The 23,407-nt window shown below is 33.9% G+C and overlaps 1 protein-coding gene across 3 annotated transcripts in view; it reads left to right on the top strand.

Annotated features, from left to right (window-relative positions):
• LOC123698663 (histone-lysine N-methyltransferase ash1) overlaps positions 1–23,407 on the top strand; it is a 43,237-nt gene that overhangs the window by 10,935 nt on the left and 8,895 nt on the right. For all 3 annotated transcript variants that reach the window (XM_045645400.1, XM_045645401.1, XM_045645402.1), the window contains 9 exons: positions 13,318–13,509; positions 13,961–14,096; positions 14,201–20,090; positions 20,175–20,368; positions 20,544–20,682; positions 20,970–21,135; positions 22,354–22,510; positions 22,787–22,887; positions 22,970–23,320. In XM_045645400.1, the coding sequence (XP_045501356.1) occupies positions 13,318–13,509; positions 13,961–14,096; positions 14,201–20,090; positions 20,175–20,368; positions 20,544–20,682; positions 20,970–21,135; positions 22,354–22,510; positions 22,787–22,887; positions 22,970–23,320 (7,326 nt within the window). The remainder of the gene's footprint in view (positions 1–13,317; positions 13,510–13,960; positions 14,097–14,200; positions 20,091–20,174; positions 20,369–20,543; positions 20,683–20,969; positions 21,136–22,353; positions 22,511–22,786; positions 22,888–22,969; positions 23,321–23,407) is intronic.

Raw genomic sequence — 23,407 nt, 5'->3', positions numbered from 1 at the left:
ATTCGCCAACCCTCATACGGGCTCGTTGTGTTAATAATAAACGCTCTCAATCAGGCTGCTCACATGCCAATTAAAAATATGTATACCCTTATATGCATTTTATGTTATAAACGTTAAGTTTGGCATCTTCAAATTCGTTGCAATTTCGTACTTTGATGAGACCTAATTGTTATTCAGCTTAAAAATGAACGGCACTGCCCTATTTATTATAAGGCAATTTGTATTAAAGTTTCAAGTTTATAAACGGCAAGTACAAGTTATTAACGAAGCGTTGAGTAGGGTATCGGCAGTCGGGATAAGCCGGTCTCACGACCATCTAGTGTTGGCTTGTTTAATATAGCCCCTTGTGACAACTACGCAACTCGCTACTGTAGGGTTGACAGTAGAACACCTGTTTACATAGAAAGACAGGACCAAAAAGCCACTATATAAAATCGTCTTTTATCATTGGCGCAATCTGTTGAACCGTATATTAAAATAACGTGGTTATAAATCCACGCTAGAAGATTTCCCACGCCTATTATATGTGTGATCATCACTAATAAATATTCATCCTTTATGTCACAATATACATAAGAATTATTGTAACTAAAAATATCAAATATCTAAAAATTGAATTGCAATAACCGGAATTATAATTGGCTATATATGGAGTTCTATAAACATGATGCAAAATTGACTAAAATGATACCACCAGCCCTTGCTTCCTATAGTTAGTATAGTAATGCAAAACGAGGCTCGGGAATAAATCGTTTACATGGTTGTCGGCGTAAACTGGTATCGCTGTGCATCGCATCACAAAACTTTCAAGCTGTGAGAAAATCCAGATGCGTTAATTCTTATTCATACACATTTTTCTTTAAAAATAACCTACAGTAACCTCTCTTTACGTTTGTAAGTAAGTTAACATTATCATACCTACTTATTGCTTTATTCATAAATGAATACAGAAAAACAGTAGGAATATAAACTAGCATTATAGCATTAAAATAAACTAAGTCAGCAAGTGTATGTGACATAGTAGGTACCACATCTGATTAAAGTATAGTGTACAGTGTGTTGGTACATTTGTGCGGTTGGTACAGCGTGTAGCAGAGCAGTGGCGGTCTTATCTCACCATTAGAGTTATTACAGGCCGGTATCTCGCCCATCGCACCGCTTCGATTGTTTCTGAACGCGCCACAAAGCCGGGCGCTACCAGCGTAATTGACCACTGTTTATTTCCAAGACGAGGTCTTATTTTATGCATTATTCTGCGGTCGAATGTTTAAACATTTCACTGTTAACAAGGAAGTATTTTAATTTGATATATATTGTTATTTTTCTTAGTGCTTTTTAGTTTTTACCAATAAATCTTGACACATTCACTTACGTTCTGTTTGAATCCATAATTTATATAGTTTATATCCGAAGATACAACAAATCTTTAAATGTATTTAAATTTCTATGAATTAATTTCACAAAGAATATCAACGATGTAGTGCCTTTTAACTAAGATCTGACTTGATCAAGTGTGCAGAGGGCATTTTACAGATAGCATCAGATGATTGCCGCCTACGCGATTCATACTAGAGCTCGCCTGCCTTATCATTATTTGTTATATGTATTCATCGTATGTATATTATGTTTCTTCGTGTTGTGTTTGCGTTTGTTTGTTTAATTCTAAAAAAAACCTAAAATAGTTTATTCAACGCAAATTAACTTTTTCTACAAACTGTGACAAAATATGTACCCAAACTTCAATTAGGGGCCATCATAAAATACGTCACACTAAAATTAACGTTTTTTGACCCCCTCCCCCCCGGTGTCACGCTGTGTCACACTTTCTGTGACCCCCCTGGAAATATTTCGTCACAAAAACTAAGACCCCCCCCCCTAAACATGATAAATTTTGATTGATAATACACAAATTTTGATATTAGAAAATATTTTTTTTTTTTTTTGTAATAAAATTTAAATATTAGCGCTCATGTTGAAAAAAAATAAATATATATCAAGTTTCAATTTATTGTAATAAAAATATATACATTTCAATATCTGTATATTTACTAATACGAAATAAATGACTTCTATCATTACAAAATTGAAAAAAAAGTCGAGAGAACGAATACTCAGTAATTTTAATGAACGGCGAACGTCACGCTGCCGTAGACCCCCTGGGCCTTTAGACAAACGTACGTATAACGCCATGGAATAGAAACTGCTAACGCTAATTATTGACATAAGCTCATGACATTTTGGTAATGGTTCGGTCACACTACCAACGACGAAGACGACCACGACCAAAATTCCAATCTTGCCGAAATTTGTTCAAAATCAATATTTAAATCTCTCGTCATTCTAGTACTCGGAAATAAAAAATTTCGAGGTCAATTAATAAAAAAATAGGGTTTTTTTGCGATTTTCGCTGAGACGATAAGTTTATCATACAATCACCTGAACCAAAATTGTAGATCATCTAATTATCTATAAAAAATGTTAAATACATTTTTTTTCTAGGAGCCTCCGTTTCTATGAAAAACTTGTTTGTTTATTCATTGATCTCAAAAAAAAAATGTTTCCAAACACCAATACGACAGGAAATTCTTAAATGTCATTTTAATTATGTTTTGCACAATTTTATTTAATTGCGACTGGTTGAAAATTTTGTTCGTGGTCGTCATTGTCGTTGGTAGGGTGACCGAATCCTTAGGCAAAACATCGTACGCTTATGTCAATTTCTATCGATAGCGTATTCTATTCCTTGGCGTTTTGACATTTGTCTCGGCGCTCTGTACCCCCTTGTCACATCTTGTCACTCTCACGAAAACCCCTCCCCCCCTTGTATGCGAACGTATTTTATGAACGGCCCCTTATTTGTAGAAAGCTTTGTTTTATTATTAATTTTTATCGGCGTAAAATTTATAACATAATAACAAAAAAAAAAACATTTCACTTGATTAGGTAAGGCAAAAGCGATCTCTTGTCACATATTATAATAAATTTATTAAGGACAATTATTTTGATTGTGCGAGTCGCTGATAAAGCAGCATGCTAACTTTACAGAGTATAATTTCCATTGACCAACACTGCAAATTCATTTTAGTTATTTAAAGCTCGTTTCGAAGATCACGTTCGAAGTATTCCCTCAGTGACGACGGTAATCGTGCACTAGCTATCGCATTCAATTAATCTCGAACAGTTTCTCTGTGACTTTTGACGTGCCGTCCCGATTCCGTGTTGCTGTGACGAGGTACAGTAATATTTTACACATGATTAGAGCGGCGGGCACCGGCACTGTATGGGTAAGCAAATTGCAGCGAACTCGACGCGGAGTCACGATCTGAACCTCTCGGGAACCCAGGAGAATTTCTAGAGAATTCCGACGTAAATACTACAACAGATATTAATGGTACACCAACTCGGATATAATAACTCAAAATTATTCACGTGAAAATACTTTTTTGTTACAAAATTGAAACGGATGTGTCAAGTGCCACGATAAATGCATTAATAACGTTCTGTTATTAATATCATTCCCATGACTGCTACGTATTCCGACAGGGAAGATATGTAAATCTAGATTTATCAGGTCGTTGGATATTCAAATTAGATATCGCTCTTAGGCCGATTACATCGCGTTACGGATAAGGAAGTCACAGCGTATCTTGTCATCGCCAGGAATACTGCTACTGCTGCACCATTGCTGGTATATTTAAATGTTTGTTTTTGGTTCAATATGCATTATTTACTTTGTTCAAACAAACTAAACAATTAGTGATAATAATTAAAGCAGCTAGAAAACTACTGAAGTTTTCAGCGTAATAAATACAAAGATAATTGGAATGTCCAAAATACAAAAAAAATATGAATTTTAAATAATAGACAACATCGACTTTAAGTGGTAAAGGTTGTTATTAGACGGTTTGACCATTTTCCATTGGTTTCTCACCCTAAATTTTTACACCTTAATTAGGAATGGTCAGACTCGGTAGATTGTGATCACGGGTATGGTAATAGGCGCCTAATTCTGAGTCACACGCGGCGCCGCGCCGGCGTGACTCTACACCCCGACTCCATTGCGTGAATAAAAAATAAAAAAAATGCAACCGTTGTATAAAGCCATAACAAAATCAATATTTGACAGCAAAAAATAATGTTCAAGTGATACAGCAAAAAATAATGGTCGAAGTGATACTGCTCTGTTTATTTATTTATGCTGTAGACTTAATGCTACTTACTTTATTTTGACATTGATACAAGGATATTGTTGTTGTTTATAATTAAGTTGAAGAACTCCGATTGAATTTTACTCTGTCAGTAGTTTTAGGAAGTTGTTCTGAAAGCTAAGTAGTATGATGAATTTATAGTTTAATATAGGTACTTATTATCATACAGGATAGTTTTGTTGTGCATTAAATTGATGATCCTGTTATATATCATATATGTTTACCTACTTACATTTAATTATGATATTATATCATAACGAACAATAATTTATAATCGTGGTCAAATACGAGGAGCACACAAAGGCAACTTACGGCTTAGTTGTTACAAGGTGGGATTCATACATTATATTATGCAACGGTGTCAATCCGGTTGGAACGGCCGGGCCAACCCTCGCGACTGCTCACTGTCTGAAGGATAATGTTATGCATCTGACCTTGGTTATGTTTCGATACTCTTCCCATTATACAAAACAGATGTTAAAGTATTCACGTGCATGTTAATATAAATTTAATGTAAAAACTATTTACGTCTGCGGGTAACCAAGTTAGTTTGTGTATAGTCTTCAACACATTATTTAAATGGATGCGTTCATTGTTTTTAATATACTTGACAATTAATTTAGTTAGAGAGTAGGATACGTATTAATACTTGTGTCGAAATTATAATGCTTTTATTCCCCTCTTTTATTCGTAAAATTTTGGACTACATTTAATTTTATTCATATTTTGTTTCCACGTAAATTTAATTGCACGCAACTTTACCCCACGAATATTTATATTACAATTACAAATTACTCATGTCTACATGATATTAAGTGCATTTTTATCTTATACAAACTGCTATAAGTGGCATTACGCTTTCAATTTTTTATCACGTCGCGATAATTACTGACACACATAGGCGCTTTTATTTGGCTTTTAGTTACACTGCCTTGCTAAGGCAGCTGTATTGTTATTTTTCATTTTCAGGAAGTGTACAACACGCTAAGCTCGTGCCTTCATGAGAATAAATTGTTCACTAGCTAGTGGCTTATTATTAGAAATCGCTAAAAGTAAAACGTATATAAATAAATGGTGTCCTTTAAATGACTTACATGTTTTTAATCTCAATACAATATCGTTGTGTTCTTTTTATTGATATAGCCTTTAAAGCGAATCCGATGAAGATCGTAAATATAATCATGTTTTTATTTCGGCGTCGCGTAGCACTTGTGTTCGAAACGTGACAAAGAGAATATTAAGTGACAACTGACAACACGTCTCATAAAATGTACCTTTGAGAATATTAAAAAGCAGAATTGTTTTATGAATAATTGAATATTTTTCCATGAGTTTTGAATTGTTGATATTAGGATAATATTAAAAGAAATAGGTGATCTTATTAAGTGGCTAATTACCCGACTATCTCCGTCGACGTTTTGTTACTCGATATGTTTGTGGGTTTTCAACCGATTGTTGTGATTCGTTTTGCGAATGAGACATTAATGTCATTTGGTCCTATTCTAGAATCTGGAGTGATATATCCCTCAACAGGAACGTCGGTGATCTTTTTGGTGGAAAAAATAATTTGAGATATAAGATGCAGTTTGTCTTTGTCTAATTTAAGATCATAATGAATCATAACTGAGGAGATACTGCACTGTGATGCATTTTAATTTGTAGCAATAAATATGCGTGTAGTTTAATTCAATAACAACCTTTGTCAACGCATACATGTGTATTAAAAACAATTGAGGCCAATTTAAAATACTGTTTACGTAGCCAATGATAAGAATATGTGTAGTACAATCTAATATATAAAAATCAATGCCACTTTTCGTTGTAATTCCATAACTCGAGAACGGCTGAACCGATTTCGATAATTCTTTTTTTATTATATTCCTTGAAGTACGAGGATGGTTCTTATGTAGAGAAAACGTTAATATGTACCACGGGCGAAGCCGGGGCGGACCGCTAGTCTTTTATAAAAAGCAATCAACAACTACATTTTCGGAGGTTCTGTTATTGTAGGTCGGTAGTCGGTATACAATTAAAAATAGTTTTAACGAGCTGTGCCTGTACGTAATCGATGCATGGAGTCTGTCTATAAGCCAGACAGCCACACACATGTTTTATTTGCGATTGCTCATCACGCTTATTTGGCAGCTCTATTACAGATCTTTGTTTCCTCTGCCTTGTCTGAGTTATAAATTTCGTCGGCAGTTAATACTGCCATGTAGGTATATTGCTAATTTTGAAGCTAAAGCTGTATTCGTAATATATACATTTACTAAGCCTAAATTTGAATATGTATGAGCAATAAATTTCGACACATTAACTTGTCTCTATAATCTGGTTATCTTGTCGGGCATTGTAAGTGTTTTATTAAGCTAACAAGATAAAATATTTTAGAACATTAATCGATGTTGGAAAACATAGCGTTTTAAAACTCATATAATATGTCAATAACTTAAAAAAGAAGATCATTTTATTCAATATTGTTTAAATTGTCGTATTAGGATATGATAAACAAATAAATTAATTTCCACACATTAAAGACTTACATAATATAAGGTTGACGACGAAATACTGTGACCTATAGACTATAGTGTGGCAAATACGTGGCCTACGCTTTTCACATTGCATTAATCTTGTGGTTACATACGTGACGTATTGTTTGCACATCACGAGTGTGTAATACACGCAAAACCACAACCACTACAAATGTTTCTATGTCAAATTATGTGCTCGGCATTCATCATTTCAACTCTTAATAAAAACGTATTATATTTACTATACCTAATACTTTAGTTGATGATTGACATCCCTATCACTAAACTAATATAAGCTCCCGTTCAAACATGCACGTTATCAATTTCAAGTCTATAATCTATTCATAAGTTTATACAACATTGATTATCTTCCCATTATAATTTAATCAGTAATACGAACGGTACACTACTGCAGTCTACAACCTCCCACATTATCACGCGGTAACCGGTCAATTTCATTTAGCCAACGGTTTCTTTGAATTGCAACGTCAGGAGACTGCTAATTTTGTTAGGGATTGAAATTCTTCCCCTTTTATCTCTGTAATAAAATACATACGATATTATAATTTCGTATATATTTTATTTGTTTTATTATTGATATATAACTAATTTTATTTCATATACTTACCTATATATTTACTTTAAAAATTTAATAAGTGTAGATTTCAGAATATAATTTAGTTTAATACACATCACTTATACTGTTAATAAAGTTAGTATAGGTTTTTATGTGCTCGTAATTTTAAATGCATTGTATCTACAATGAGATGCATTTAAATAAGAATGCACTTAGCGAAACAATTGACACCGGCATTAATGAGTAATTATTTATAATTACCAACAATATTTACATAGCTATGTGTTTATTTGTAAAATTTCCAAGCATTCTGAAGAGGAAGAGAAATAACGAGCTGTCTTATAAATTAGTTAAGTAAAATGATCATGAATTCTCATTCATCACGATTGTCAAACATATACAAAACTATCGTGATTAGGTTATCCTAAAATTATAATATCTACAAAATACAAAAAAAGCATATTGAATGTAAATTCCAGTAATAAAGTAAGGGAACGATGTCCTTGGGTTACGTACAGTGAGTCCGGTTGGTAGTCCGCATATTCTTGCGTCATCTTTTTAATATTATTTCGGACTCGCTTGAAGTGCATTTTTGTTGACATGATAAATACATACGCGTTCACCCTTGAATCGCTCAAACCTGTTGAAGTAATCCTGATGATAGTATAATTTATTGTATGGCTGACCGACTTTAGTCTTCATCGTCCATTATAGCAGTCGGAATTACTAGTTTCCTCTATGAGCATATGCACGAATTGCCACGAAACAGCCATATGCCACAAAAAATAGCAGACAATGAGGTTCGCACATTTTGTATGTTGAGGTGACTGAACCGTAACAGATGAATTTGGTCAATCGTTTTTGTTGATATTCCGTCTGTAAAAAGCGATTTAAATATAAGTTTCATAGCATTGATTTGTGTTCTAGCTACTCGGCAAACTGCTCGCTCTGATCCGGTACTTTAATTAATACTCAACATGTGTTTAACATTATGGGAACCATGAAATTTTATATTTTAGTAACCCATGACTAGTTTATTTCCAGCTAATTGTAGACTAATGTTTGCACGTTTTTGAGAACAATATATCGTTATGACTTAAGTTATTGTTAGTACGATCCTATAGATGTAATGAGACCTGATTAAATAAGGATTGATACCTTTCATCATACACATAAAATGTATAAAAATTTTAATGTCAATAACAAATATGGTCAAAGGGATTAGCAACAGGCTTGGCACAAAAAAAAAGATTAACCGTCGATATTGTATCATGAATATAAATGAGATAAGACAAAAACAAGATGTGTCTGGGAGAAATAATAAGAGTCGATCGACTGCTTACGTCTAGCCGACACCGTCCTTGAGTGAAGAAATCCTTGATGAGTACAATCAACCGCCACCGGATAGCTGCCTTACAGGGCTACCAATTAATATTATTACAATTGCTATGCTCTTGAGCCTAGCCTCAGAGATCGTTACAAAAGTTATTCGCTATATGTCTCATTTTATGTTCTAATATTGTCATAACATGTCCAGCAACATTGTAGGGAGTTGAATTTTAATTTCGTTGAACAATATTTTGCGTTTGTACTGCATCAAATTTACTTTATGCCTTTTAAAATTCTTGGTTATATAATTATCTACTTTGGCTTATTAGTATAACAGTACAAGTTGCATACATTTAGATATTTTCTTTGTGCCCAATTATTTCTTCGCTATTAAATTTCATTTTGATTGTTTGTTCTAAAAGGACTAAGATTTTTTTTTCCCATTTCAGAATTTATTATTTATACGTCTGTTTTAGCCATATAATATCGCATTCAGTCAAAATTGTTTTTGTCACAAACAAAAAATAGCTATTTAGAAATAATAATGTAAAGTAATTAAAAAATTACTGAAATTCCACAATAGTGAGATTGCTTTGAATTTTTTAAGGTACACAGACAAGATGTACAGAATGTTGATGCCTTGACTCTCTGCCAAAATTATACGTCATGTAACGTAGTCGTAAATTTTGTAAGGCGATAACATCGCATTCGCAACCCTGTTTGTAAATGTTACGTAGGTGCTAAATTATGTGGTGACAAAAAATATAAAATTGATAATAAATGGCCGCGAAATGTTTATTAACCGCTCGATCATCGGTCACACTGTATTATTGTGTGCACATCTACATACTTATTTTGTCCTTTTATAGGTATCCACGTTGAATATTATGTATACAGGTGACAGTTAATTTAATTGTGAGATAGCATTTTTAATTATTCAGTGTCTCGATATTTAAATTGTATTTTGGTTGTAATTTTAACTAAATTTCATTCAACGGATGTTTGTTTGGCTTTGGTATAGTTATTAAAAGGTAATTTATCGCTAGCATTATCTTTAAAGTTGTAACATTTAGTTATACTATGATTTGTAGGCTTCCAGCAGAATATATTTTCCTAATAATAATCGTTACCAATTATGGTACTATACGGCCTCGTTGTGTATTATAGACATTCGCTCAAATACCTCAAGTGGCGATAACTGCGCAGGATTGAGATCTTTTTGCAGTCGTTTGTAAGAGGGAATTTCAAATATCGATGTTATGCTGATTGATCTTTAAGTATGAAACTGTACATCATCGCAAGTCCAACCTGACAGTGAGGCGTCATGAGAAAATTTGTTCGTTGTGAAACACAGAAATAAATTACCTATCGCACTGACTACAGTCTACACCGTGTACCTATTTTACATATTTTTTCCTTCGTGTCCGAAATTGTATTATGTATTTGTTATTCACATACCAGTAATAACTCACATATCTTTACAATTAAAACTTGTTAAGAGCTACATAAACATGCGCTAAACTGCAACTTAAAGTAATGTTTGTGTTCAATTATTTTAAATTATGTGCATAATTGTTTTATGTTTTATATGTGGTGATCGAGAGATCATAAACATGCGATTGTGTGTGTTTTGAGACAATGATCAACAAGTGTATTCAATAAAGGATCAATGCCTGCAAGTTAATCTTTAAAAAATAAATTTTATTGAATAGCTTGTTAAACAACGAAGAGCGTGCACGTGATTACTGGTTGTACATATACATTATACATCGCGGAACGACCTTTCTCGCCCTTCCGCGCAATTTGATCAGCCTCCGACCGATGTTCGATTGTCTTGAGCAGTCAAGTTCACGGCCTCAATGATTCGCACTTTGCGTTGCTTATGACGTTTTTCGTTTCTCAATATTTTTTGTTGTGATTAAATTATGATATTTGTTTATGAATGCGTTCAAAAATAATTAAAATGTTTTTTTCTTTATTGACAAAATTAATCGTTCACACATTTTAATTGTGGTCTATTTATAAAAATTTATAGAACCTCATAAATATGTTATATTCTGTAAAATTAAATGGCATTGACGATTGACGAAAACTTTGTAGGTAAGTAGGTACTTATTGGCAGCGCCATTGCTAATAAATCTTGAACATCTTTATTGTTCTATTCATCATAATATTATTACAAGATCAGCCTCAATACACGATCATTCTGAGGCGGTCCATTATGAGTATTGTTCTCGACATTTGGCTTGGGGTCGATGACTCGTGCAATCAACTATTTAGTTGGCTTAGTTTTGCCTTGTCTCAAATAACCGCACAAGACGTGTCTATTGCTAGTGTTATATTGTTATTGGATGTTTATGTTTTAATGTGTATCTAATCAACAATATCAATATCTTTAACGATTACACATAAGTAATTGACTGTTTTTAAAATAAAACTTTTAGCCGATTCGAAATTATAATAAGAATCATTTTTCAATGGTAACCGTTAGGTAAAATCGTTGGGTGTCGCGGAAGAATTCCAACCAATACCCGCGGCCCAATCATAAAAGCAGCTCGACGGAACACAGTGGGGTTTTAGTCGGTAAGAATCCGACATAACCCACGGCTGCTTCCCCGGGGGCCGTGGGTATCTTTGGAAGATTTCCCCACTTAAAAAAAAGGTAAAATCGTTGGGTAAAATACAATGTGATAATGTAACGTAAAATAATTATACAGAAAATACATAAAAGTTTTTAACGAGACATATTTATATTATAACATTAGATTTTCTACATCTGCATGTTTACCAGATGTACCACAATAAAGTAAATTTTTAAATACATTCCTTTTAAATAATTGCTTCTATTTTATTACACAGATGATACAGTAGTAATTGTAATTTAATACCGAGAGTCATACTCAAATTTATTTCGCTGGGTGAACGTCCATGTTTGCCACAAAAAATTGTTTACTAGTGTAGCGGTTGTTGTTCGTAATTTATTTTGTGTCTAACGCCTATGGTCTAGGTCGAGGTAACTTACCGACTTGAATAAGTTTTAAAAATTTTATACAGAATATTGTTACCTGTCCTAATATTATATAAAGTGAAGTCCTGTGTCCCCTTAGTGGGGTAAGGGGCAGATGCATTTTACATCTGTTTCACTGATCGATTTTCTTTAGGGACAAGTAGGTGATCAGCCTTCTGTGTCCTACCAGCCCGAGAATTTTTTTTTTGTTCGTCTCCACCGGGAATCGAACCCAAGATCCCTCGGTTATTTGATGATGAATAGTAAACATTCTACATAGCATTAATAGTAACCATTTAAATAGATGGGTCATATATTTCAAAATTAGAGTGTAGGTAAGTTGTTACCTGAGGCTAAGTTGTAGCCGAAAAGTTTATTGTTCTTGTTATTATTGTTGTGTAGTACAGTTTGTTTGGTTTCGAAACCATTGTAAAAGCAGGTGAATATTCAGAAACAGTTTGTTTAATTTCAGTTTAATGAACCCTTATAAAAGCTCTCCATTTTCCAACATTCTTTTTTCTTTTATTTACATTGTTCTAATTTCTGCCTGTATTCTTTATTTTTTGTATAAAATACCCTTTATTAGTAATTTATGTAAATACTTGGTTCCCTATAGTTACCTTTTGTTTATATGGTGTAAAAACGCTATGTGTGATATTCTAGCCTTGATAAGGGCCACGCGGCAAATCGACCCCTTTATATGTTAGGGTTGCTTGCCCTTCCGCCTTATTGATTAGCTCCTACGTTGCATCTGATTAGTATACAAGTAAAGTTAGTAACCAGTTTCAAATTAATGGTTTTATTTAAAGCACTTTCAAGCTTTTTTTTCATTGACACTGACTCATTCTAAAAACGATTCTTCTTTGGTTGGATACGCAATTCCTGAGTGCTATATCAAAGATGAATCGAGAAGAGAGAGAATGAGTTTAGAAGTTAAATCTAATCAGAAATGGCCACGATTTCATCAGTCGTTTCATTGCCAACCAATTTTTTTTATAATTTACCTCAGTCAAATGATTGTTTGTTTACTTACTTTGTACTCATTATATTATTATTCAATAACAAGGCACCTATGTAGAGTTTACAAGTTTTCATGAAGAACTTTTACACACATTTTATTTTTAAACATATGAGAATTAAGTAACTCAGTGGTCGAGTATAAAATATTACTTGAAAACGTAATAGACAGGCGCAGTATTGCGGTCAGAAGGGTAGCTTGCGACACAGCGGTTGGTACTATTTGCGCTGAATCAATCTTGTCGGCTAATAGTACCTCTCGGTCGATATGATTATTATTGTTACCGTATTCTGCAACTTGTTGGAATAATTTGATATCATCGACTAACGTAATGAGTTGTTCAAATTTCGATTGGCAATAATATTTTCATGTACGTAGGTACAGAATAATGGTAGTACATTTTAGGACCAATATTAACAAATCAATAAAGCAGTTTCAAGTGGCCATAAACAGATCCTTAAAGCTTATGGATGTCCTTTAAAATAACGAATATTTATTAAATTTTATGAATGAAATAGTTTTGCAAATACTAGAATAGCAAAAACCTGCATTTTAGCAATGGTAAATAATATTCGCTTAACACACGTTGCAGTTTAAATAATATTTATGTTTGCTACATTATCTAATCTTCAATATATTCGTTACAGTTCGCATCACCCACAGCTGAGAGCGTAGTATGTGGCAGTAGCTCATCGTCTACCACATCGTCGTCATCGTCATCATCGTCCTCATCATCTTCTTCATCATCAGATTCGGATACTGCTGACGCTGCTGGCAGTTCCACGCACAACCCGCCCGATGATTCGACCGTCGCATTGGCAGCAGCTTGTCAATTGCAGGTATGTTTTCGTGTTTATTAAGGGTATCCGCAAGATTTGATTAACCCACTGAGCCCCGAGCGGCCCGATCGGACCACCACACAATAGATTTTCTATTGTGTCTGTGATTCCGTGGGCTGAGTTATTAACAAGTGACTAAAACAGATGTTTAAGCTAGTATCTAGGTAAATAAAATATTAATTATTGACAAACAATGTTTTGTTTATAAATAGATTAACTCAGCTAGTTTATAGAATAGAAAAACATATTGTTTGAAACTGCATTTTAACTTATTACTACGATAACATTTGTAACTCTATTAGTAAATCTTTGTTTATACTTTAATATTACATTAACAATCAATATACCGGAAGTCCATATTTTTAACCGAAAAAATATAATAAAGTGTTATTTAGTGGATTCATAAGACGTAGATAATACGATGATGTAATCAACCAAAATAAATCCACAGGTTATCGACGATGCGGACCTCGCGGAACTATTTCCAGAACAATCATCTAGCGCGCCGGTGCAGCAGCCCAATTTCTCGTCATTTTCCGTGCACAACACCTCGCCAGATAACGACGATAAATCAATCGCGGATAATGGTAAGTTTTTACTGTAATTAAATGTTAACCATGAATGACCTTATTTTACAATGAATATTTATTTTTTACGACATGTTATTTTATTTCATAAAAAATTGTTGTAGGAGACGGATCCAGCAGTGAAATGGAGCTTACGCCCCAGCTTGTGACTGCTGCAATACAAAGAGCAACGGCGGACTCTTCTGGATCTGAAAACGAGTGTTCGAACTCTGACACTGTCCATCAAAATACATCCCATTATGCGTCAAGTTTGTTGCAACAATTTGTAGCACAAACACAGCTTTTAAGTAGTTCTGCTCCACTAACAAACATTAGTGCATCAACATCACTACCTTGTGGACTAAATGGGAATCAAATCGACAGTGTAAATACTATCAGCGATTGTGTGCTCGGGCAGATAAATAATCTATCTGAGATTGCACCAATTGCTCCAAATTTCTTGAATAATGGTAATAACCAGCATTTAAGTCCTCAGCAGACTGAAGAGCTATCTCAAATAAATAAAGATCTTGAAGAAATAACGTCTGTCACATCATCAGTTGATTTATCCATACCTAACCCACCAAGTTTGGAAGACTGTGTTGATAACAATGATTTTATGAATTTAGATATCACAGCTGGAAGTTCGGAATTAGGTAGCGCAAGTGATCTTTTGAAGAGTTCGTCGATAACTGTAGTTAGTAATACATTAGCTTCATCAAATCAAATTGACACCCAAAAGCTGGATTCAATCAGTACGAATTCGGTTGAATCTCAAGAAGACTCGAAAAATATCGTAGTGGAATCTAGAAGGAAAAGAGGTCGTCCAAGGAAGGTGAAAAAAATTGATGAATTGTCTAAAAAAGAAAAAGAATCTCATAAAGAAGATAAACCAGTTGTAGTTAATGTAATTAATGATTTTCACAATAGTAATGATCCACCAAATGTTTCACCTGATTCTGGAATTCTTTCTAACCACAATTCGCCAACACATTCTCCACTACGGCGACATGATGTTGACGAAGGTAGTAGTAGACACAGTAGTAGAAAATCGGTACAAAAGGAGAACAATACAGCCGAAAGAAAAAGTGCGAGGTCAAAATCAAAAACAAGAAGTCAACAACATAATAGATCAGATTCCAGTGACTGCGACTATAGGAAGAAAAAAATTGAGAATGAAATCAAACAAATTAAAACAGAAGCACCGTCTCCGGTACCTCTAAAGCAGGAACAGAATAAATTTGACAAAACAAAGAAAAACGACCGCAAATTGGATATAGCTGCTTTAGATAGAATGTTATACGCCACGGACAGAGTTTTATATCCGCCACGCAAAAAACCTGGTAGAAAACCTCAAGCAAAATCAAAACCTACTAAAACTACTTCCAAAACTTTAAAGGACAAAAATCAGTATAATTCTGGTGACAGTGACAATGATTCTATTTCACCTAATAGATCAGTGTTATCTGGAGTTTATGCAAAGAGAAAAGAACTTAACAGCAAACTTGCAAGTTTACCTAAGAAAAGTAGTAAAACAATAAATAATTCTTGGAGGGATAATCAAAGTGAAAATGAAGCAGCTGCTGACGACATGCTTGATCCTACGTGGAAAGAAATCGACCTTAACCCTAAGTACAAAGATATTCTGTCAGGATACAAAAGTGATTATGAATTTAAACCTTATAAAAGTTGTAGCAGGCTGATTGAATCGGGTTACAAGAGTGATTATGGATGTAGATCTGGCTATAAAACCGATTGCTATAGATCAGGCTATAAAACTGATTATAAATCGGGGTATAAAACTGATAAATCTGGGTATAAAACGGACTACAGTGTTAGAAGTATGCGAAGACGTATAAAAAAATTAAAGAAAACACGATCTGTTCGAAATAGATCATATTACAAAAATAAACACTTTGTATCGGATCAGGAAATTTTATTATTGACAAATAAAACATTTAATAGCCTAACTCTTGGACATAGTTCAAGTGATTCAGAATGTGACACATATTTAAGAAAATCTAATGCTAGTCCCAAATACATCAGTGTTTGTACCAAGTATCCGCTACCATCAAAATATGACTATAGTTTCAAGAAAATGAATCAAAAACATGTATTACGATTAAATTCTTCTGATCCATTTGCACCTGGTCCAGTTTTCAGCGGTCTTCAAAGGCCAGTAACGACTTACAATATTTTCAAAGTTAGTAATAATAATAATAACACCCTTTTGAAGTCCCCATCGCAAGTTAAACACTCTGGCGGCAAATTACCGTCACTCAAACCAGTTTTTACCCACAAATTTGGAATATCACCGTTAACATCGACAAAAATGTCATCTTCACAGAAAGAAAACGAAAACTTAAAACAATCTGGAAGGAATCTTTCGCCTAAAAACCGTAAACAGAAATCTGGATCATCCGTATCGCCTAACACGAAAAAAGACACTGTAAAACCTTTACCGAGTATTTTTGAAAAGGCAAAAAATAGTTATATACCAAATAAATCTTTATCGAGGAATGTATTTTTAAATTTTAAAAAGTCACAAATTAAGCCTTCGTTTAATATCAAGAAACACAGGCGAACTGTTGTCCTTGCCCCTCCTAAAATTAATTTGAAGCCTACAGAGCGTCCTTCTCGACTTACCATAAAAACTGAAAATAAACACCATCGGCATAGAAGTAAAAGGCGACACAGATCCCGCTCAGTTTCAAGGTGTAGAGATTCTTTCTCAAATCGTAATGCTCCTGAAACAATAGATCAAAAATTTAATCAAGACATGGACAGTCTCATAACAAATTTTATAAAACTTTGTCATGTAGCTCCAAAACTTATAGCCAATGTTGCATCAAGTCAACCAAAAAATCAAGAAAAAGACAAAACTGCGTTAGAAACAACAGCTACAAAAATAGTAAAGCGTGCCTCGAAAAAACGAAAAACATCAGATAATTTAGAAATCGCTACACCCACATCAAAACGAAGACATAAGAAACAATTAACCGAATCACAGAATAAGGGTGGAAAAGATACAAATGAACATAAATTACCCCTGAAAAAGAGACATTATCATATTAATTCTTCCACAAGTAATACTCTGAGTTTGAGTTTGGTTACCACCGAATTTGATGAAAATTCAAAAAATGGCTCTAGTTCTGAAAAATTCTTGTGTACAGAAACAGACTGTCTCGTTGATTTGCAAACTCAAACGTCTGAGGGATCGCCTAAATCTAAAGTGGTTTCTGAAAAAATTAAAAAACCCAATGACTCTTCAAAAAATGTAGCCTTGTTATCGGATGAAAATAAAAATCAATCAAATGAGTCAAGTAAGACACAAAAGTCACATGAAGATTCTGAAAATGTGTCAATAAAGGACGACATTATTTTATCTAATATCAACAATGATAATAATACAAATTCAAGTGAAATAGTAGACGATGATTTACTAATTAAAAAGCCTTCTGCTGAACAGTCTGATTTATCCAAGAAAATTTATGAAACATCTGAGAAATTAAAAGCAGTGCACAAGATGGTTCATGATTTAGAAAAATGTTTACCAAAATCAAAGGATGTCGATGTAAAAACGGAAACATCAAAGACGGACAATCATCGTGTATCATCGCCTAGATCTGAAACAAAAATGTCACCAGTCAGAAATCCTATAGTGACACCAAAAAAGCGACATAGATTAGAAGCGGAGAAAGCGGTATCACTTTCAAGTTTGGATCAAGTAGTACAATCTTTATCAAAGAAACTATCGGAAGATAAATCTAATGTTCATAGTGAAACAATAGATATAAATCAAAATACTTCCAAAGAAGACCTAAAAGATAGTGAAAAGTCGAACAGTGAATCACCAGATGCTTCTATCGTTTCAAACAGTGTAGTTGATCCCTTGAAAAGCATGTCGGCACGTTCGCTTTATAAAAGCTCTATACCTCCTGCACAGAAATCGGAAATCATGACTCGAAAGAAGAATAGGCTGGAAGGATTAACTAGTAATTTAGTATCAAAAATTAATCCAAGCGCAGCCACGAAAGTTCTGGATACACTATTGAACAATAATATACGGAAATCGATAGAATCTCGAATTTTGGAAAAAGAAAAACATAGTTCAGATGGTAATAAAATAGACGAAAAGAATAAAAGCAGGGAATCTATGAGTAATCAAATAAATACTCGGGCTAGTGTTATCAAGTCACCAGTTTCAAAGGGTAAAGTATTGGAAACGAAAAGAGTAAAAGTATCTGACATTTTACCAGACCCTCCTGTAGTTGTAAATGTGGATAAACCTACAGGAATTTTTGAGCCCTCTATTGATTTAGAAGATCAAATTCCTAAATCATCAATATGTGTAAGTAATATATTAGCAGACTCAAATAAAAACAGAAAATTAAAAAATCTGGACTCAAAGAGTTCACTGTTGGCTTCAATTGATACAGAATCTGAAATACCTTTAGCTTTAATATCTGAAACTCCAGATCCTATCATAAGGCCTAAAAGAGGAGAATCAATAGCCGCTGTAATATCTGATAAAATTCAAGAGACTAGCGGAGGTCATAATTTAAGACAACATAAAAGAAATCTGACAAGTGATAGTGATGACACAAATGAAAAGAAAAAGAAGAAAACATCTAATAATCTAATACGTGAGAGTAAGCTAGTTTTACCATCTAAGGTTCTTATTCCAAAGATCCAAGCGGAACGATTGCCAATGGGCGATTTCATAAAGAAAACTAGTTTCCAAGTTAAGAAGCCTGACTTGATTACCGTCGAATCTAATGATAAGACGAAATCGGGTGATAGTTTTAAGAAGAAAACCAGAAGACGCAAAGCTTTTAATAGAACAGGATTTCCTAGCATTAAACGGAAAAAGAAAAAGATTGAAACAAATAATACTAATAATTCATATGATCAATTGGCTTCTGAAGATACTGATAATTCTGCATTTGAAAGAGTTCCAAAAGACGGTGAAGCTATGCGTAGCTTTTTAGAACGCACAGGTACCAAACAACCCGAGCTAAAAGTAGTGTTAAATAAAGATGATTGTCCGAAACAAGGCCGTTTAACAGTTGTTGCACTAGAAAAATTACAAGGTAAAGAAATATTTACTGATAACAATAACAAAAAACAAGGGGAGAAGGTAATACAAGAAAAGAAAACCACATCTTCAATCTTAAGAGCTCCTGCTTTGCAATTAAAACAAAACAAGACTGATAAAGAAGTTAAAAACCACATTAATAAATGGGAAGTATTAAGTGAGACTGATAGTATTCCTTCAATGGCCAGTTCGCTCGGTAATGATCCAGAGGACAGTATACCATTAAGTTTATTGAATGTCAACCAGAGCAAACCAACAAGTAGATTTGACACTTTAGACCGATTAAAAAGAAAGAGTAGAGCGATGTCACCATCAAATGAAATAGAAGATATATTTTCGAAACGCAAAGTAGTAGAAAAGAGCGCCAAGGTCGGCCTTAGGCCTAAATCAAGTTTGGCTGTTTTGTATCCAGGTGAACGCAGACTCACTCGAAGTTTTGACAATGTCAATGACGATGGAAAAACAAAAACAAGAAAATCAGAACACAAAAAATTGATAGGAAATACAGAAAAAGAAAAAGTTTTGAATCCTATGAGCATTGTTACCAGACGGAAATCGAGATCGTGTCAACTTAATAAAAAGCCGCGCAATGAAGTATATTCCAGTTCTAGAGAGAGCTCCATTGATACAGTAGTAAGTCGCAAATTAACATCCAAATCTCGTGAACCTTCTGTTGATACACTTCTCGACCACGATGAAAATGAGCCCCTGCCTCTTAATGAGAAAGAAATTGACTTCGAAAAGAGCATAGATGTACTCTCGAAGAGTATTATTTGCAAGAAAAGAATAGCAGCATCGCGTGATCACAGTCCGTCTAGTAGTATTGATAATAGAGACAAAGTCGTATCTAAGAAAAATCCACGGCTAAGAAAGAAATTCTTATTAGCTGGTTTGTTCTCGGACTATTACAAAGAAGAGTAAGTTTCTTATCATTCTTTTTTATATTCTATTTGTTAATATTATTTTTAATTATTTGTTAATATAAAAAAAATATTTTTCAGTCCAAAGCCGGAAGGAAAGGGGAAGAATCTTGTCACTCAAACAGAATTTCCTCCGGGATTGTTAGCTCCGCCACCCTATTGTGAACGTTGGGTTAGAAAGAGACTTATCCATTTCACCTTACCGTATGACATCTGGTGGGAACAACATTACAATCAACCTGTCCCTTCGTGGAATTATAAGAAGATACGCACCAGTAAGTACCTCTCTTTGTAAATATTTTTAATAAAATACGTATTGTAGTAAATACGTATTTTATACGATATAAATGATAACATTGTTATTAATATTTTAACATTAATATCCATATTTTATATTTCCCTTCTAGCATTCATTCATTCATCATTCATATTATAATAATTTTATTTCAGATGTTTACTACGATGTTAAACCGTCTGCTGAAGAATGTGAAAGTGTGGCGTGTAATTGTGCTCCAGCTTCTGGTTGCAATGAGGACTGCATCAATAGGCTTGTATTTTCTGAATGCTCTCCTCAGTTGTGTCCTTGCGGGTAAGGAAAAAAATAAATTCAAATAGGTACAATAAAAAAGATCTTGAATGTGTTTTGGTTAATCAATAAAAAAAAATGTGGTTTTATGAAACCACGGTAAAAGTGAAACTGTTCGAACGGTTCCGAACACTGCTTTGTGTAGCGCATGTCGCGTGACGGTCGGCTGCCGAGTAGGTATACACGCGACATGCGCTACACAGACCAAAAAGTTTGAGACGATGTAATAAAAGTTTCACTTTAATAAAAATATACAGTAGTCAACACTTAAATTGTTTAATTTTTTTCAGAGATAAGTGCAAAAATCAAAGGATCCAACGCCACGAATGGGCTTCTGGTCTGGAGAAATTCATGACGGAAAATAAAGGCTGGGGTGTTCGTACCAAGGATAAAATAACGTCAGGCGACTTTATTCTAGAATATGTTGGCGAGGTTGTGTCTGATAAGGAGTTTAAGGTTAGTTATTAATATATTTTTTTAAATTTTGCTAAAAGACGCATGCAGAAAACTGTATAAAAAGTAACATAATAAAGGTGAAGAGTTTGTTGGTTTGAACAATTATTATTAATGTTAGTACGTTAATATACAACTACACCTACAATCATCTATTATAAGGTCGTCAAAAAATGTTCGAGTCTTATTTCGTGTTAGTAATGTTCAAAGTCTATTGTATCCCTCATTAGAAAACTCTGCCTAGTACACGCGTGGACAGAGTTTTGCTTCGGACAATTTAGTGTGATTGTTAGTGTAGTTGTTTACTGTTGTCGTGAAAAATATTGTTGGAAATATATTCTAGTTCACTTATGCGTGAATTTATCGCATTTAAAGCGCGATTTCTATGTATAACTAGTTTCTTGCAAATTGTTAATCCCGTGAAGTTTATAATTATGGCCGTTACGTTTTAGCATTTTCTTAATTTTTTTGCGCTTTCTTTAAATTAAAAACACTTTCTTTTTAGCTTTCTTTTATAAGATCCTTTTCTTGGCAATAACGAACACATCAAAATATCGAGATAGAATAATCGAGATAGTTGTTAGACATCAAACAATTTTACAATGATAAATACATTGCCTTGTGTACTATATATGCTTTGCAAAATTGTGGCCACGCAGTACTGCCATAAATTCAAATATTGAATTGAATGTTTTCCTTTTGTGTTGAATATCAGTTATTTCCCTAAATTTTGAATGGTATATAAAACTGTTGAGGGGGGTTAGGCGGTCAGCGAAAATTCAGCTATTCGGGCCTGAGGTAAGCGGTGAGGGGGTCCGCGTTTAGTATGGAATCAACGTGCTCGAAACTAAAAATCGTAAGCGCCATTCACATTTTTATCAAAAAGTGAATGAAAATATTTAGTATTTTCAAAATCTAAAACAGTCACGAAATCGACAAGGTAAATACCTATGTATTTGTGATTTTATACGAATTATTATCGTAAAATACGGTTGTAATGAGCATTTATATGATATTTTAGAGATAACTTCAGGATTTTTTTTTATCGAGCAAAATTTTTCCAATCGTGTTTTGGAAACAGTCATCCCATCACACATACGTTCTGTAATACATATTAGAAATTCCAGTGCGAAAAAACTTCAATATTTTCAATTATAGCTCATAGAAAACAGTCCATTTTGCTGTGTTCACCTACTAAGGGCCCTTAAATAAATTGTACAGGAGCGCATGGCGACGCGTTACGCGCGTGACACGCACCACTACTGCCTGCACCTGGACGGCGGGCTCGTGATCGACGGACACCGCATGGGCGGCGACGGGCGGTTCGTCAACCACTCGTGCCGGCCCAATTGTGAAATGCAGAAGTGGACTGCTAATGGTATGATTGTAATTAAATATCATAAGTCAAATATGGGGATCTGGTTAATTAGCCTATTGCCTCTGCTTGATTTCTGATGATTAAATTTTTAATCAATAGAGTAGTATTGTGTCTAATCATACATAGAAAATGATTTTTCGAATTAGAAAATTATTTTTAATCAATTTTTGGTTTTAAAATCCGATAGAGCTGAACTTTTTAGTAACTTTATGGGTAAAACAAAATAGTAGTTTTTCCTTTCTTATAAGGATTACGTCGAATATAATGTTTGTACAGGTACATTCAGGATGGCATTATTTGCACTACGTGACATAGATTCCGGTGAAGAACTGACCTACGATTACAACTTTTCACTATTTAATCCAGCTGTTGGACAGGTAAATTGAATTTTGTCTAGAAAATAATTCAATTCGGATTAAGGGTTATGTGCAGTATTCAACACGCTAATTTCTATTTTAGCCTTGCAAATGCGATTCTGAAGACTGCCGCGGGGTTATTGGCGGGAAATATCAACGTATTACGAAACAGCCATTAAAAACACAGTCTAGAACACCATCCAATGCTTCTAATCAATCAAACAGTTCGAACGGCAACCAACCTCGAGTGGGAAGGCCGCGTAAAGCAGTTAAATGCAACAAGAAATCCGAGCAACAAAGCGTTTCAGCATGTGACATCAAAAACATGACAATACTCAAATATCAACAGCATTTGAATAAACTGTGGCAGGAACCACAGTTGAAACCACTGACTGCTAAAGAAAGGAATCTCGTTAAAGAGAGACATTGTTTCCTGTTTAGAAATTTGGAGAACGTAAGTACATAATTTTTTGTATGAATTTTTAAATATTACTAATGGGGAAATAATGTATTCATTCAATTTCATTTCAATTCATTTATT

The sequence above is a fragment of the Colias croceus genome, chromosome 16 (assembly GCF_905220415.1).
Source record: "Colias croceus chromosome 16, ilColCroc2.1".
NCBI lineage: Eukaryota > Metazoa > Arthropoda > Insecta > Lepidoptera > Pieridae > Colias > Colias croceus.
Note: the sequence above shows the minus strand (reverse complement) of the source record. Positions and strands in the feature narration are given on the sequence as shown.